Genomic DNA, 16668 nt, shown 5'->3' on the forward strand with positions numbered 1-16668 from the left:
GGTACCTGCCACTGCCATCAGGACTGGCTGTAAGAGAAGAGTGTCCTGGAGACCTGCTCCATAGAGGGAGTGACAGCCAGACCAGCACTTCGTGTGGTGCTGCATTCTCCAGGCACTTGTTCCCTGCGTCTTGCAGGTCAGAGACGTGCTGCTGTGCTGTGAACCAGCTGGCAACTCAAGCACCTGTGAGACCCACAGGGCAGCATGTGAGTGTGAGACTTCCTCAAGCAAAAACACTGCCCAGGCCTGCAAACACAGGCTCCTTTTGTTTGCATGCAGCCAGGGCAAGTCCTCGTTCAGCTGGAAGGGGACAGTGCCCATTTGTGCCTCCTCCAGCTGTTCTGTGACTGAGCTAATGCCCCAGGAGAACCTGCTTTCTTGCTGTGAAATGGGAAAGGGTGATTTTGGACATGGTTTGCTTTTTAAAGAAAAAACTGGCTACTGCAGTTTTGCTCCATCTTATCTGCTCCCACAGATTTTTTTTTTTCTAGCAGTTGGCCATGTATGACAGCATGCAGACCAGAATTTGGCAACTTGCCGAGCTGATTTATGGAGCAGAGGTTACCTCACTGAGAACAACAGCCCCCAGCCATGGCACCCCTCACCTCTGTCCTGCTCTCTAGCTCAGCTGATGCTGCTCAGGATCACACCCCTTGTATTTTAAGACTTTCTGTAATTTGCAGACTTGCTGCCAAGAACATTGGACTGTACATCATATATATGCAATTGATTTTTTTGATTGTGCTAGAGAATGCACTTTGACATAGTAATAATAATAATTATTATTATTATTACTTTAGCCTAGGAAAGATGGGCAGTGACTTATAGAACTGTGGAAAAACCCCAAACTGAGAGACCTCCTGGCATCTCATGTCACTAAATGGAATCAAATAGCTGTGCTACCTCTGAAAATTACGTCTGACAGAATTATTTTCTGTATATGTGTGCACCATAGAAGGGTTTTTACATAATATTCTTATCTAATGAATTGCCACGCTTAGCAGTTCAAGCCAGTTTGTTGCAAAAATTTAGAGGTTAGAGAGGAGAAGTCTATTAAGGCAATAACACTAATAAGGGTCTGCCAAGATCACGTTTGAGTGAATGTAAATACAGGGCATTTGAGACTAACAACTCAGAGGACAGAGGAATGGCGCCGGCAGGCAGCGTCCTCCTGGGACAAAGGCGAGCTGGGGCTGCAGCGTGCGGCCCTTCCCTGCGCCTCCCGCGCTCCTCGCAGCCCTGCAAGGCCGGAGCCTCCTCCCGGTCATCCCCAGGACACCTCCAGGACACATCCAGGACACCTCCAGGACACTTTCCGGACACTTCCGGACACCTCCGGACACCGCCCGGACACCGCCCGGCGCCCTTTGGCAGGAGCTGCCGGAGGGAGACGCGGACACTGCGCAGTGCAGGATGCAGTGGTTTGGTGTACCTGGGGCTCAGCACATAGATTCCTTTCCCTGCCTTAGCAAGCAAGGTGTGGGCTCCCTGCAGCAAAGAGGGCATTTCCCTCATGCTGTGGAAAAATCCCCAGGGCTTGAAAACTTGAGATGTACCCTGGGGAGTTCTGTCAGGCACTAGCGAGCCCTGTGAGAGGCTTTCTACCTGTCCCACTCGCTCCTGAGAGAGCTGCTTGGGGACAGAGATCCCTGGGGAGGAGGTTATGCCACCGCCTCTCCCCTCTCATCCTCTCCCATCAGCCACATCTTGCTGAAGGCTGGTGGAGGCAACGCAAATCAACACTTGCAAAAAGGCAGTGGCAAAGCTTATGTAAAAGGAAAAAAAACAGACTACAGTAAGTATTTTGGTTACTTCTTGATAGCCTTCTGTTTCCCACAGCTATACATTTACAGAATATTTTGTAAGTGATTTCTTTATGATGTGACTAAATGTAATTTGTGTTTTCAAAGGAAAATAAAAGTCAAAGACCAACAATGAAAGGGCTGGGATCTTGCACTTTTGAAAGTGGCTACTGCATATCAAAACCAGCTACTTTCATCAACATTTTTTGCTATGCATTTTGTGGAATGGCTGCAGGGTAATCAAATGAGCATTGTAATTACATTCCCATAATGTGCATCATAATGCTCTGGGCTCCAAATGATCTGCTATGACTTACCTTTGGAATAACCATTAATGTTTCTATCAAAAATGACCACATTTCAACCATTCTCTTAGTGCACTGATAAATGTAGTATCAGCTGTACTTTTTCTGACACTGACTAGTATTATTCCTTTGGTTTTCCTTTTCTTATTCTTTCAGTTTTGTGGTCTTGCCAGTTTGTGTCAAAGAAACACAAAGATATCAGATAGGATTGGACATGACCATCTTCAATTCAACATGCAGGATGCATTGGCACCCCACCTTTACTAACAAGAAAATCACAGCAAAGCACAAGGCGATACAAACCTGTTAAATTAAAAGGAGAAAATCTATTTTTCCTTGGAGAGAAAAAAAAAGGAAGAAGATACTAATTGCATTGTGGAGGTATTTTATGGAGCTAGTAGAGATGGTCTTACTGGAAAGTGATTGTACATGTTAAATATTTAAACATATTTATTTCACAAAATCTGATTTTGCCTATCAGAGCATAGTGTTGAAGTATTTACATTAAAAGGTATTCCGTAAAATTCATGTCCAGCAAACATGTAGAGATCTAGCTGTAATTAAATCCCCAAAAGTGGCTATCCTCCTGCTTCTGTGTAAGAACAAGTGTGTCCTTTCTGGATGGCAATCAATAGCAGGTTACCTGATTATACACCTTATTATGTCTTGTATAGTAGTGTGAGCCACTGGAGGGTGACATGGGAACAAATAGATATGCTTGATCAGATCTTTTCAAGAAACACACCTTACAGTAAAGAGAAAAACAATTAGTGTGTGTTATAGGTTACTGATTTACAATTTACATCATAAATCAATGTCTGATTATTTCAATGCAAAATGTTTTTTAGCATCATTTTATTGCACTAATGGTATCAATAACACACTATAATTTTCTCAGATGAAGAGGTGATTGGACAGCTCTTACAGAAATTTTTAATTACTGTCATTAGTGGCTGCAATATTTTTTTTTTCTATGGACCTAAGATATGTTACTGCATTGTTCTGCGGGTACTCTGTGGTCATGAGAATCCAAACTCTCCTTTTCCTCTTAAATGCTTGCATCTATAGACATGTGTCACTGTGCAAGTCTCATCACAATCAATACTAGCATCACACAAACATTAACTAATGCATTCTCACGTTAGGCAGGTGTGGTAGTGCATCCTGCCCTTGGGCCATAGTGTGATTTCAGAAATACTCATTAAGCCTTGGCCTTGACAAACACCACCTGGGCTAAGCTCTTCTTGAGCTCATCAGAAACACTGCCTGCTCCCAGGAGCTTATGCTTTCTAGTGAGGCTGTTTTTTAATGAACAGCCTTGAAAACTGACTATTCTTGCCTGAATAAAAACCCAAGTGGAACAAGATTTTTGTTACCACACTTTTAAAGAAAATTGCCAACCCAAATTGTGACCAGGATGGAAAATTACTATGACTAAAGGCAGCTCTTTTGTGACCCTCTAAAGAGCAGTCTAAGTGAGACCCTTTGAGCCCTCCTGGACTGCAGCAGGCTTGACCAGCACCTCCCCCTGCGTGGGACCTCTCAGAGCCAGCCAACTCACGTTTGCCAGGCTTGGGGGACCACCACTGATGGCCAGCAATGCAGCCTGGGCTGCCCCCACTCCTCAAGACTCAACCCTTTGTCCATTGAGAAGACACAGAGGGAAAGATGAAAAAGGCATCTGATGTGAGTACTTTGCTGAATTCAAAGGGAATTTTTCAAATGTATATACCTTGTATGTAGTCTTTTGGGTCTGTGTGTATGTTATAGCAAATGTACTATGAATTTTTCTCTTCTAGATTCTTAAGTACTTTTGATTTTTAAATAAGTTAGATCTACTAGTGAGTTAGTGTTGTGCCACAGTAAATTTGTTAAATTGTTTATATTAAGCTGTCAATTAAGTGCTGTTAAGTTTAAGTGCCATTAAAATTTTAGGCCTAAACCATTTTTCAAGTGTGGGGCTATGTTTGGCAAGGAAGTCCATTCTGAACCTTGTAACTCAATGGGAGGGTGTCCCTTATTCTTTTTTATCCTTACTCTTTCTCAGCTTTACCCTTTTTCCATGTAGATAATTTTTGGTTGATTTTAGTTTTAGATTGATTTTAGACTTCAGTATAATTTTTCTCTGTGTGCTTTAACCATCTACTAAGTAGTAGAGTGAACCTTGACAATTAACTTTGTCATGTTTTCACTTTTATAGTAAACATATTTTGCTGATACCTTTGCCAGGGATTCTTCAAGTGTCCTAAAACACTCATTCATGACAGAGGGTAAAAATGTATTGCTTCAATTAAAAAAAAAAAAAAAGGAAAGGAGCATAAAGAGTGTTGAGTGTAGTTAAGAGTTAAGATAGGAAATGTGTAGGAGAGCTAGGGACAGGGCGGGCAGCAGGAGTCCTGCCTCCAGAGAGAAAAGCCGTGTTACAGTGCTGAAATCCACGGGGTGACACAGAGGACAGCACTTGTCCTTCATCCCAGCAGACCAAAGGTCACATCTATTGTTTCTGACAATGGAGCTATTGTTGGAGGTCCATGTTCTTGCTGCTGCTTGAAGATCTTAAAATGTAAACAACTTTCTTCCCCCAGATAAGCGTAGAAAGTGTTGCACGCTCAATCTACTGCATGTCCCCCCATGATTCTAGCCTATTCCCTTAGCAGGTTTTCAAGTGCTGCTACCATGTAGTGACAGCTCATTTCAAAGACAAGAGACTGTAACAGATTATTTTCTTGAAAACACCTGATAAAATACTCCAGATGATCTTTGCTGACATGTGAACTCTGAGGGAAGAGCTTGCTGGTAGCACTGGACAGGCTATGCAGGACCCTGACTGGGGGACTGAAAAGGCAGGGATGTTTTCCTCCACTCACATTATCCTAATTTAAGTGTGGCTGAAAATTCAATGTTCACCTGAGTTCAGCTTTGCATGTCTTCAGCTACTGTTAATAGCTTAACATCTGTAGGACAGTGGTGCTGCCTATGTCTTGACAAACACAGAAAAACTCTTTCCATCATGGTAAAGCCAGTTGGTAAGTTTGTTGTGTCCATCTACCGAGGGCACCTGGGCCCTGCAGGGCAGAGCAGGAGCACGCAAGCCGTAAAGATGAAAATGGGAAATCACAGTGTCACATGTCACAACAACTATCTCCTGAGTTACAGACCTTCATTTTCTGGCACCCTTGCTGTGTGCTGTAGGAAGGGAAGCCTCTGCCCTTCACATACATGTCATTTCTATTTTCCCTGTCCTGAGCTCTTCTCCCCCATCATCTCTAAAATATATGAGTTGATATACACAATTTTCAATACAAGAATTATTTTTCACATATTAAAAAAAAACCTGACAATACAGTTCACAAAGTGTCCTCTCTGGATCCTGTCTGAATTGACTACATATGTAGTTTGAAGATTTGAAGAATGCTGTTTGCATTAAGCATTAAATGGACAAGTAACTGCAGTGTGAAGTTTTGCTTTAGCTAGTGCCATCAGCAATTCATAACATTTCCTATGACGCTCTTGAAAGCTGGGAAGGTTGGCTACTTCTCTAGTAAAATTCTGATAATTGTGATTCAAGATGTTAAGGGCTTTTACTGTTCATAAACTGAATCTCTTTTTCTATGTAAGTAAACTAGTATTTGTAGATTTCTTTTTCTGAAGGAAGTAAAAGTATGTCAAAATTCAAAAAACATCCCCCTCTTCTCAACTGAGCTGTCTTGTCTGGAAGCCATGTGGGTGGCAATCCTCCACGAATGTGGATTTAGAGGAACGGAGCATGGTGTGGTCTCTGGAGAACTGCTTTAGTTCATCTGCTTTTGTGTGTGCTGAGAAGCCAGCAGTGCAGGTAAGTGTGTAATTATGGGCTTATTTAAAATGGAGATTCTTTTACACGACAGATTGCAGCATGCGCAGGAAGAATAATGCCCACAGAAAGTAGAACAGCTCCGTGAGGGCTCTTGTACCCTATTGTGCTGTAGGCTATTTACGGGCTTTGGCTCAGAAATGATTCCTGGTTTGCCTTACACGGGCACAGGTTTGCACGTCACACGGCCTCCTCCCTCCCGCTGATTGCAGTGGGGACTCGCCTGTGTCAGGGAGGCACCTGGAAATGCCGAGCAGCAACAGTTGCACTGGTATTGAGCCCTGCTCAAACCACAGCATAAACAGAGGATTATAGCAAACACCGGGCCACAAATCCCATACAGCTTCTTCAGCTCCTGTTACTATTGCTGCCAAATATCACATAGCAGTTATTTCGCTGTTTAATGGCTGTACTTGATTTAATGTGCTATTATACCTGTTACCAAAAATGGTTTAAAATGACTGATCTATTTTCTACTGGCCTGTCTTCAAATGGTATTGTGATTGCAGAGGGCAAGGCAGCCAACTTCTTTTTAAAATTCTGTTGAACTGCTGTTACCCGAGGAGCAGAGGCGTCACCCAGAGTCTCACTCCTAACGCTGATCTGTGGGGCGCTGGTGAGTGACCCTCCATTCCTCCTGGGACTCAGGGCAGTGAGCGCTGCGGGCGGTGTTCTGACACACTGCGCTTGTACCACGCTGCTTGGCAGGCGGTGCTGGGCGCGGGCACTGCTGGGGCAGCCAGCACACAGACCCTCGGCTTTATTTCCTGGAGAAACCCCAGTGCCCTTGAAAACTGGCAGGTTTAGGGAACTTATTTCAGAGCGAAGCCAACTTAGGTTTGGCATATAAAATTATTTAAAACAAAACAAAAAAACGAGCTAGGAGGCTTCCCAGCCGGTTCCGGCTAGGCACGAGTGGGGGCAGCCCCACCCCCCTTCTGTAGCCGAGTCCCGCCACGTTCCGCCCGGGAGCTTTTCGCGCCACAGGACCAGGCCCTTGCAGCTCCACAAAGCCTACACCGCGAATAGAAAAAAAAACAAAACAAGGGGACCTCCGCACTGGCCCCTTCGGGGATATCCCGAGAGACCTGATAAGCTCCTTAGCAGAGGGGGGAGGGCCAGGGGAGCCCGCCGGGTGCCTGACCCCGCGGAGGTGTGCGCTGCATCTGCCAGGACGCGGGCGGCAACGCGGGAAAGGCGCCGCCGGCCCCGCCCCCCGCGGTCCAGCCGCTTTGGCGCGAACCTTCAGTTCCAGCGCTCGCCCGCCGCCGCCAGCATGGCCCCGCCGCGCCCGCAGGTGAGCGCTGCCCGCCGCCGCTGCAGAGAGGGGGGAGACTGTGGCGCTTGCCGCCGCTCCCGTAGTCTTGCGAACCTGGGCAAGCCGGACTAAGCTGCGCTGCGAAAGGGGTGCTGGTGGCGTCGGGTGGGGGGAGGGTCTTTAGTTTGGGCACCCCAGGGAGAACGACATCGGGGCAGCCCCACCACTCAGACCGGCAGCTCCGGTTCTCCTGCCCCACCGTGGTGCTCGGGCGCCCCGTACATGGCGGTGCCCTTGCCCGCCTAACTGGGTTGGGAATTCGGCTCGGGAGCCCGTCGCTCCCGCCTCGCCGGGGGCGCGGGGCCGGTGGTGGGGCGGTGTCGTGGGGAGCGGCCCTGCGCCGCAGGGACTGGACGGGACGGGCGGGAAGGAGCGCAGGGTCGGCCCGGCCGCGTGTGTGCGGGGCGGCTCCATTTTAGCGGGAGGCGGGGAGAGCCCCTGGCGGGGACGGGCGGGTCTGCGAGCCCCTGGCCAGCCCGGGTCCCTGGGGCCGGGCCGCTCCACGCCTGAGGCCTCCCGGAGCGGGCCGGCCCGGCGCGGTGCCCCCGGCTGCGCGCACCCCCAGCCGCGGCGGCCGGCACCCGGAGCCGCCCTTTCGTGCCTGGGGCACCGCGCCGCAGTTCGGTGCCGGCGCAGCTGTGAAGCGAAAAGCCGCAGGCAGAGCGGCGCTGAGGAGAGGGCTCCGGCGGGCTCCAGGTTGGCCCGGGCAGCTGCTGCCTGAAGCCCCGTGTGTCCCGCGTCCGGCCCGGCCGCCGGGCCCGGGAAGCGCCAGCGCTCATCACCGAGGCAGCACCTCAGTGTGGGGTCTGCCCCACGGCCTCGATGCCAGCCTCGGGGGATAAAACGGGTCACTGCCAGTAGAAACATTTCCTGGGAAAGGAAAACCTGAAGCCCTTTAAAAAAAATCTTCTAAATCGGTGGCAAAATGAACAAAACAGCAAGCTGCTTTGTCTAGAACGGTTGTTTCAAATCTGTGGGTAGGATTCTTTGGCCCTTCCTTATGAGGTGCAGAGTATGTAGTGTTTGCCTCGAACTGCAAGTAATAAGTGAATCAAAGTAGATTTCTAGGTACTTTTTCTGTACTTGCACTTTTTTCCGTGACTGGCTATGATGACTGGGGAATGACATGATTTATATGCTTATTTCCACTTGCCTGTTTATATAAACTAATTATTCTTAAATCCTGAATGAAACTCATCTATAACAACGATCAGAACTGTATCAGAGTAAAAACTATTGTTATTCCTAACTTTGAGATTTATTTTAAAGCTGATGTTTGTTTTCTGACTTGCATTCAAGATTGCTAAACATCCTAAAATGTTTAAACTTCCTAAGCTTCAGTCAAAAGACATTCTTTAAAGCTACTATGCTGCAGTAGGTCTCTTCTTAATGGTGTTGCTGTTGTCCTTTTGTAGCGCCGAGGTTGTTCAGGAAGGAGAAGCTTCAGAACCTTTCGAAATACAAAACTGATTCCCATGGAAACATCCTCATCCTCTGATGACAGTTGTGATAGTTTTGGTTCTGATAATTTTGCAAACACAGTAAGTACAGTACCAGAAAAATAAGATCATATATGCAGTACTAGTAAAGATTGCAAAAATGTAAAGCTAACAATGTAAAGCCACTTGCTCTGCTTATGTTTTTGTATAGTAGTTATAAACCTGTGCTACATCCTGTAACTTCATTTCACTCTTTATTTATGCTTCTAAGTGGTAATTGTTGGAAACAGATTAACTATCAATTCTAGCCTTTGATATGTCACCTAATCTAACGTGCCTGGTAATTTACAGCTGTGGTTCTGAAACCCCTTCTGAGATGCCTTAACTGTTTTTTTTATTAAAAAGATATTTGCTTGTACTGCACATATATATGTTAAAAAAATTCTGTACAACTTAAAGGATATTTTATTTTTTGTAGAAATGCAAATTTAGGTCAGATATTAAAGAAGAACTGGCAAAAATTTTTCATGAAGCCTCTGATGATGAATCTTTCTGTGGCTTTTCAGAAAATGAGGTTCAAGATGCATTGGTAAGACAGTTGATTTTTGTTTGCTATTTTGTATTTAAATTCTTACACATTCTTAATTGGAAAATAAGCCAACTTCAGCTTGAAGTTCAGTATTTCAGAAGGAAGCATCATTTCATTTAGTAAACAGTCTAAGTAGCCAAAGTCTAGTTTTCTTTTTGTCTCTCTGAAAAGCACTCAAGATACAGAACTTTTAAAGTCTGCCATATGTATTTTGAAATATACATCTTAAAACTGTCCTTGCTGGATGTTACTCTATTGGAGCCTGACATTTCTGGTTTCCTCAATATGAAATGCGAAGCTAGCCCATGGACTCCAGCAAGCCTTGGAAAAATTCCTGTGTGTCTTGACATGCAGACTTCCACTCTGGCAGGGTAACAGGGAATGCTGTGCATCTTTCAACAGTAGAGAGATAGCCATAGGTGGTGAAATCTGCCTCCCTGCTTTTCCTTGACATCAGTTTTATTGTTCAAAAAGATCAATAGTTGATATTCTTCAGAAGAGAAACTGAAGTAGTACGTTTGGCAAAATCAGGTTTGTCATAACTTCAGGGCAGATGAGAAATGCTGAGAAATTACTAGAAAAATGTCTAATTGGAAGAAATCACATCTGAGTTATAACACAGCATAAAAAGAGTAAGTAGGAGACAAAGCTAGAATATATATGTAGAAAAAAAGTCAGTAACTAGCCATAATGTATAACCAGAATAACATACCTGCTTAGTAAAAACCCAGTGTAAATAAAAATGGCTATTTGATATCCACTCTTACTGCTGACCAAAGTAAGACTGTCTTGTTGTGTCTAAAAAGAAAAATCAAAGCCTATTGCATAATGAGCTTTTAACTAAATAATTTATGTCCTCACTGAATCGTTCATGGGAAGTTTGTAAGCAAGACATCAGAATTCAAAGATCAGAAAATACCGGGATTTTATTCATAATTATTTCATTGGTTGGCTCTAGAAGGAAGTTTCCTTTTTTATCATTGATTCTGTGAGATGACTGTACTTGACAGTTTACAAAATTGAGTTTGACCTTGTGCAGACAACTGCATAGTGACATTTTTTGCAACCAAATGCTATATGTAGCAAAATTGAGTCCTTTAAAGGCAGTTCTCTTTCTCATACTGTACACAGAAACTGCTGCAACTGCTGCAAATACTACACTCCCTTTTCTGGTGTGTTTGGCACAACCACGTGAGTCTCCTTGAGAGATTTTTTTTCCCTGTGTCCCCTCTCCTTTTCTCCTGCTCCAAAGTACACTAGAACACTAGGACTGGCTGTCTGGATTTCAGCAAGGTAGCCTCTTAAACTACTCCTAGACAAAGCATTGTCCACTGTATTTAACTGCAGAGCAACTCTCCTGGATTTACATGCTACCATTTTGGTTTGTTAACAGAAATTGGAATCAGATTCAGATGAGAATGATGCAAGTGCTGAAAGTGAGATCAATCAGAGAGGGAAGAAGTGCCCTGTTCCTCTGAAAGTAGCCATGAAGTTCCCACCTCGAAGATCGGAGAGGAGGAAGGGTGGCATGGAACCTGTCCCTGAAACACCGATGCCCACTCTAGATTCAGACTCTGACACTGAAGAAAATGGTGCTGTGTTTTTAGAAAGAAGAGCTTTAAACATAAAGGAAAACAAAGCAATGGCAAGTACTCTATGTCTTCCTGTGAACTGGCTCTTTTTCCCCCCTCCCTTTCAACTCTTGGGGGACCTCTGTTTAAATTCACTGTAAAGGGAATTATGTGAATGTATTAAGACAAATTTGCATTCCTAAAATTTAAATCTGGTACTTCATATTTGCTGGCATATGAAAATCCATAGGCTGCAAGCCTAACGACATAATAAGTTTTGAGCATTTCCAAATTACTTACAGTCACTAAAACATAAATAAGACATAAACGTAAAGAGTTGAAGAATGACTGCGTTTCCTATAAGTAATTGTACTTTTAGCCAATTGCCCTAGTAGTATGTAATAGCACATAAATACCCTTTTAAAGCTCTGCTTCATTTTTCTCTCTCTTGTTAGCTTGCAAAACTAATGGCTGAGTTGCAAAATGTTTCTGGTATCTTTGGTGGGAGAAAATCGTTGCCAGCTGTCAGTCATGTGAGTATAAACTTAATAGATTTGCATTCAGATTTCTAAGAGTCAAATTCTGACATTACAAAGCAGGATTCTCAATGTAAAAACTTAATAAACTGTGCAAATCAAAGTCCAGTTAGAATTTTATTGCTTCTTAAAATGGGTATCCTCATTGTGTAATGCTCTTTTGATTTGCCATGGTACAAAGCAGAACAAATTAATTTATAAAGGTTAAGTGTCTCCACAGGCCAATAAAACCAAACAAGGTGCTGTGTAAATATGTGTTTATACAAAGGCTGGAGACAAGGGAGGGCAGCTCAGACCTGAATATTCTGTGAGTTTGGAGCCTTGAAAAACACCTGGCATTTAGCCTGACTTTTAAGAAGGTTGGGCTGTGAATCAGCAGTGTAATGAATTTCATTGTTGATGTGTTTGTAATTTGGGTGAAGATTAGAACGAGGCTGAAAGTCGCAGCTCCTCACAGACAACGGGTTTTGCTGCTTTTGTCTGTTTCTCTGTGACTAGCAGAATGCCTAACGTGAAATGGCTTAGGATCTTCTTACCTTTTGGTTTTCAGACTGGGACAGGGTAGACATGTCTTTGGAAAAGACGAGAGGAAGGCATTTTTAGGGGAGGAGCTCAGTATAGGGTCAGGAGCTATCTGTGTTTTCACCTGTTTCATTAGGGGCTTTTAAACATTAGCAGGGACCAAAGCGACTTCCAAGGCGTTCGTTGCCCAAATGTGCCTTAAGGAGGAACCCAGACCGGAGTTCTCGGCCTCACACCAGGTCCAGGTCCTTGATTGAAGGTCCTCCCACTCTTGTACCAGAAGAAGAAGAAGATGACCGGTACATCTTAGTGAGAAGAAGAAAGATGTCTGATGAATACCTGGAGGTATGATGATCTAGTTCTTTTGTTGTGGGTTGTGAGGGTGGTTTTGTAAGAAGGTTTCCCTTCAAGAAAATAGTGATCTCTAGAGAGCTGATGAGGTTTATCAGTATGCCATAGCCTTAGAAGAATTAAAAGAAAAAAAAAAAAAGACAATAAAAAAAAAAGGGCATTTTGTATGTGCTCTCCATTTTCCCTTCCTGGTCCTTGAAAAACCACTTCCTCTTGCACCTCCAGCAGGAGTGAAGCAAGATCAGTAGCATCACTGCACCCTGAAGGGGACAGATCAAGTAAAGATGCTAAAGCTGCATCCATATCATACATCTGTAGAAAGTTCTGTTAAATCTTGCTTAAATATATGATGGGTGTTTGAGACTTGAGCATTACTGTGAAGATCCTCGCTTTTGTAGAGTTTTTGCCCAAACTAATATTGCAAGTATTGTGTCTTTGCTATTCAGCATGAAGCCCGTACTCCCAGGAGGGGTCACCGTGGTGCCATGGCTTTTCCACACGTTGTGCGCCCAGTTGAGGACATAACTGCAGAAGAGCTGGATAATATCTGTGGATCTGCAAGAGAAAAAGTATATAACAGGGCCATGGTAAGAATATTCCAGCTTTGTGAAATGTGTACTTTGTGAAGTAATATTTTTTGTTATTCTGTGTTTGTGTTTTAGCATAATAGGGTACACTCCCTCCCACTGAGAGAGAGGATGTGATTTTTGGGAGAAATATGTCTGAGATCTTGAAGTGTCCCTTCTTACTTTTGCCTGAATTTGTAGAATGGCCTTTACCAAGCCAATTAGCTTGCTTTTGCTCTGGAACAACTGTAATACCTAAGTGATACCACCCAGGGGAAGTGATTACCACACACTGAAGATGCAGTATTAAAACAGTCTTGGTTCAAACTTGCAAGGTGGCTTTCTGTTTCAGGATAAGCACTGCTAGCTGCCAAAGAGATTTTGTTCAATGATTTTTCCCCCCCTATCTAAAATGCCATCTTAAATGTCTTATTTGGGTTTTTTTGTGTTCTAGGGATCCACCTGTCATCAGTGTCGCCAAAAAACCATAGACACCAAGACAAATTGTCGTAACCCTGACTGCATTGGAGTGCGGGGCCAGTTCTGTGGGCCGTGCCTCCGCAACAGATACGGGGAGGATGTCAGAGCAGCACTGCTGGACCCGGTAGGACAATGCTCAGTGGTGCTTTTTTGTGCTTCACTTGCACAGCCAGGGGTATTGCTCATTGGCAGCAGTGGTTTTATAACTGCTTACAGTGCTGTAGTATGTCATGAACTCGTGGCTTGATTCACCCTGAATCACAGAACTGTGTTGTGTAGAACCTGTTGTATTTACTACTTCTGTAGTTTTAATTGCAGGAGTAAAGTATGAGAACAGAGCAGCAGCCAAAATATTCTTATATTTGAGCATCGAAATAGCATCCTCTTTATTATTACCTCTGCATTAATGCTTAATGCCCTAGGAAAAGTTACTGTATTGTGGACAAAGTGCTGCTGCTGTGGCCTGTGATGTAGGAGTTAAAACAGAGTGAAATGCTGTCTGTGGTTATGTACAAGGCAGGCAGTGGAGAGCTTAATCCCCTACAGACTGAGGAATTTATCTTGTACTGGTTTAGGCAACTTTATGCAGTCCTGATGTTCACTGCAGAACTCGCTGTGTAGCAGGGCACTCTCCTAAGTTGTGAGTGAGTTACATCTGGCATAGCATCTCAGCTAAAAGGGCTTCTTGTTGTCTCTCTTCTGTGTAGACATGGAGGTGCCCCCCATGTCGTGGAATCTGCAACTGTAGCTTCTGCAGACAACGAGATGGCCGATGTGCCACAGGTGTCCTGGTCTATCTGGCCAAGTACCATGGCTTTGACAATGTCCATGCCTACTTAAAAAGGTGAGTGTGCCATTGTGTCAGTGATGTGGTTGCATGAAGTGGGATAAGCATCTCAGAAGTGGGAGGGCAAAGATGTCCACATTGTAGTTTGTCAGGTAAATCTCAAGATTACTCTGTGTTGCCTCCAGAATCAGAGATTTTGCCCTGTGATTTTTCTGATACACTGGTTCTTACCTGAAACAAGTGATGTATCCACTCTGCCTTTTAGCTCTCAACCTCTGTGTATTGTCAGGGCTTGGTCCAAAGTTTTCAGTGTTTTCAATGTTGTGCTACAAGCTGACTCATGTTTTTACTTGCCTTTCAGTTTGAAACAAGAACTTGGAATGGAAGACTGAAGCTGTGACTGCCTTAAATTACATATTCTTTCACCAACATAATATTATTGCCTGCAGTGAATTGTTTAATCAAATGAGATTGCAAAGAGCCTTCTCTGCTTCCCTTTCCTTTTGGGTAAAAAAAGGATAAAACCCTTTCATTTATTTCAGTATAAACCATACTTAGGAAAGCTGTTTAATGCAGGTCTTCACCCACAGGCCATTGTTTTCTCTTTAGACAACTTTGCAAATCAGATGGTATCAGCTTTTTTTCACTAGAATAACTTCTTTTTTTTCCTTCCTCAAAGGAGATGTGGCTTTAAGCCACCAGTTTCATTCAGGCAGCAATCTATGCTGCAGGTTTACTTGTGCTCCAAAATTGGTTACAAAAAGATAGAGATGTTCTGAAAACTTGGGGTGTTTTTTTCCACAGAACAAAGCAGCCAAGTTCTGCAATACAGGCACTTCATGATCAAATGGAATTGTAGAAGTCTTTGAAACAACAACATGTTCTTAATTTCAAAAGGAAGCCCTGTAAATCACAGCTGAGCAGTCTCCAAGCACTAATATTTGGTTTTATAGAGTACTAAAAGTTCACACTGGCTATTTCAAGGGAGATTCTCTGAAGTAAAAACTGCAGTAGACACTGTTTGACATGGCACTTTGTGTTGTTGCTCAGATGAGAGAAGGCCACTGCTGGTAGCTTCTACAGCACTAGCATTGCCTACTGGTGACAGTGGTGGGAATGAACTGGTATATGTTGTGTAGTGACCACTGTCTAAAACAGAATATTCCATATGTTAAATTACTGTTTTGGTGGACTCTCTTTTCCCTGTTTCTGCTGCAGCTGCAGAACTGCTTTTCAGAGTCAGCAGTGGTCCTGGGGAAGAGGGATATCTCCAGACCACGGCTTGGTCAAGTAGAGGGGTGGCAGGTCATGTAGCTGTTGGCCATCTTTAAGTGGATGAAAGGTTGTTTAGTTTGGTTATCAGGAAAACAGACAATGAATGTTTCTGTATTTAGCTCTTTGTGATTGTGGAATATTTGTGAAATATAAGTACAGCAGAAACGGAGCTGAAGATTTCTGATATGCTGAGCACATAAGGGGTCTCCTGTACTCTGTTGTAAAAAAGAAGGTGCCATGCAAGTTGCATTCAGAGAACCATAAAGTGTGTAAATGTGCTTAGTTTTGTTATGGAAACTACTGTGCAGGCTTTGTATAAGGTTTAGAATCTAATGCTATAAATAATGTACAGGTGAATAGTAGAAGAATCACCATGGGTTTACACTTCTGTGACTGTGCAGTATTTGCACTGTGTGTATACAAAATTATCCATAGTTCATACCTTTCTGGGAATTGCATCAGTGTGTGTGGGAGGGCAGGAGAGAGGAATTTAGAAACAACAGATATTTATGTCTCAGACTTGCAGTTCTGTTTCATAAATCATCTCTCCTATTGAAAATCTTCTGTCCCCTCTTAGTCTGTTTTTATAGTGTGAATAGCTGTGCAATCTGAGGTGTGGAGAGTGCTTTTCCCTCTAGGAACATTTTGTGAAGAAGGAACTCATTTTAGAAATACGTGTTCTGACAGATAAAAGTGGTTGTTTTTTTTTTTTCCCTCCTAATTGCTTGGCTTGCCTTCTGATTGCTAGAGTGTGAAAGTACTGTGCTAAAAGCAGACCCTTGTGTTATATTACAGAGACTGCTGTATTTAGATTTACTCAGATCTACACTGTTCTGTACAAAAATTTTTATTTTGAAAATAAAAATTTTCAGTTTTAGAATATTTTTGTCTCTGAACTGGTTTTAAAAAGCCTGTTAGAGCTGTACTTCTAATTTATCACTTTGAGGTGAACTTAGACTGTGAAGTAAAGGACTTGGTTGTTCCCATAATACCTGGGGGATCAGTGGGACTCGGACATCTTATCATCTCTGGCCCTGTGTTCCAGAATCAGGCTTGCTCTGATACTCGTGCTGCTTGGAGTGAATTGTTCAGCACATGGTGACTTAGTGATGATGGTCAAAATACAGAGTGCTTAGTTCAGGCTTAATACACGCTCTAGGCAGATGTACTGTGTGTTTTACCCTTCTGTTTTTTGTCTATTTTTTAAACCAGATGTCTACATTCTGAGTTGATAAGGATGAGGATCAAATTTTGGACACGAGTTGAAGAGTAAT

General features: G+C 43.6%; 1 protein-coding gene across 3 annotated transcripts; it reads left to right on the forward strand.

Annotated features, from left to right (window-relative positions):
- Positions 1-7180: 7180 nt before the first annotated feature.
- CDCA7 (cell division cycle associated 7) lies at positions 7181-16276 on the forward strand. Of its 3 annotated transcripts, none has more exons than XM_085585078.1 (10): positions 7181-7974; positions 8694-8819; positions 9196-9306; positions 10700-10951; positions 11333-11410; positions 12089-12280; positions 12733-12873; positions 13307-13456; positions 14040-14176; positions 14481-16276. In XM_085585078.1, exons 2-10 carry the CDS (start codon positions 8754-8756, stop codon positions 14509-14511), a joined length of 1158 nt encoding a protein of 385 aa, XP_085441204.1. In that variant the 5' UTR covers positions 7181-7974; positions 8694-8753; the 3' UTR covers positions 14512-16276. The 3 variants fall into 3 exon arrangements, with proteins under 3 accessions (XP_085441204.1, XP_021408053.1, XP_077640950.1); XM_021552378.4 differs by having other exon boundaries at positions 7181-7257; XM_077784824.2 differs by having other exon boundaries at positions 7181-7257; positions 12092-12280.
- Positions 16277-16668: the final 392 nt, after the last annotated feature.

The sequence above is a fragment of the Lonchura striata genome, chromosome 7 (genome assembly GCF_050655825.1).
Source record: "Lonchura striata isolate lonStrDom1 chromosome 7, ASM5065582v1, whole genome shotgun sequence".
Classification (NCBI taxonomy): domain Eukaryota; kingdom Metazoa; phylum Chordata; class Aves; order Passeriformes; family Estrildidae; genus Lonchura; species Lonchura striata.